General features: G+C 29.5%; 1 protein-coding gene across 1 annotated transcript in view; it reads left to right on the top strand.

The window, feature by feature from the left end:
* UGGT2 (UDP-glucose glycoprotein glucosyltransferase 2) overlaps nt 1-1,347 on the top strand; it is a 194,381-nt gene that overhangs the window by 61,338 nt on the left and 131,696 nt on the right. Inside the window, exon 10 of the mRNA XM_012647354.1 lies at nt 1,227-1,287. Coding sequence (XP_012502808.1) covers nt 1,227-1,287 — 61 coding nt within the window. The remainder of the gene's footprint in view (nt 1-1,226; nt 1,288-1,347) is intronic.

The raw sequence follows: 1,347 nt of genomic DNA, 5'->3' as shown, positions 1-1,347 counted from the left end.
TGTTTTAATCATACATAGTAATCTAAGAAAAAACTTATTTAAGCAATAAATAAGGGAATATTTTTTTTTTTCATTCCCTTCTGGAGAGTGATGAAAAGTATTGTCCTAAATAAGAGATCTATGCCCAAAATACTGTCAAATCATATTCGTGCCCTTTCAGATACTCTGTATGTGTAGCTACATGCTGATAATTAATGGTAGCTTTTGAAATCATTAGATAAATACAAATAAAATAATTTTAATCTTAGACAGTTTGATTACCTCTATTGATGTTAGGTCAGTGTAACTGTTCAGGGATTCTGATACTAAACTCTAGTCTTAATCTGTGGTCATTATAAAGAAATATTTGCAGAATATGCTAACATTGCTTAACGCTAAATGAGGCTCGAGCATATGTCTAAAGCCGCTTGGTAGACAATCGGTAAATAGTGGTTGAAATGAAATCATTGCTAAATGAATGAAAAATTTGCATTACTAAATTTTCAGCTGTAATTTCTCTCAATGCTGCAAACCTTCAGGAGATAATACACATTTATTTTAGGCTGTCTCAAGATACACCTTTCTGCTTGAGTTTTTCTTAAAGTAGAACTTTGCATTAACAATCTGAATTTTTAAATCATTTTCTTCTATTCATAAAATTGACAGATATGTAAATAATTAGGTATTCTTCAGAGTTATCCAATTGAATACAGTCCATAGGAATTGCATTAAAAAAAATTCTGCTGTCTTTAAATTATAAGAGAATTATAAAGTCTTCAAGAGTGTTAATGTAAAGTCAGTCAATATTGTCAGTATTTCAGAACTTCTATACTCTGGTAAGATCCCAGATTAACCAAAATTCTTTTATTTGCAAATACTCTGAAAATAGCTTATTTGCATTCACATAAACGATGACATTGGTAATTACATACAGAATTTCACAAAATAGTTTTTTCAATCAAGTATTAATATTTTTGAAGAATAAGTATCTAGTAGTAAACAAGATATGAGAATACCTACTGCATACAGTTAGTGCACATGAAATTTTGAGAGTCTCCATTCCACCTGAATCAACTACTCTTGTCAAATGAAAGCCACAGTACCATTGCCAAATTAAGCCAGATGGAAATACATACTTTTCAGTCATAAAGCATTTGTAGTTTCTTACCCAGAGTATTACATTATATTGAATTATAGATTAGTCATAAACATTTAAGGAAAAATGAATTATATCTGTATTTTTCCAGATCTCTAACCAGAATTGCTATAAATCAACATATGCGGGAGGAAATACAGGCAAATCAAAAGGTTTGTTTGAATTCATTTTTTTTATTTATTTATTTTTATTTCAGCCTATTATGGGGGTAC

Source organism: Propithecus coquereli, unplaced genomic scaffold (assembly GCF_000956105.1).
Source record: "Propithecus coquereli isolate 6110/MARCELLA unplaced genomic scaffold, Pcoq_1.0 Scaffold262, whole genome shotgun sequence".
NCBI classification, from domain to species: domain Eukaryota; kingdom Metazoa; phylum Chordata; class Mammalia; order Primates; family Indriidae; genus Propithecus; species Propithecus coquereli.
This window is presented reverse-complemented; position numbering and strand designations above follow the sequence as displayed.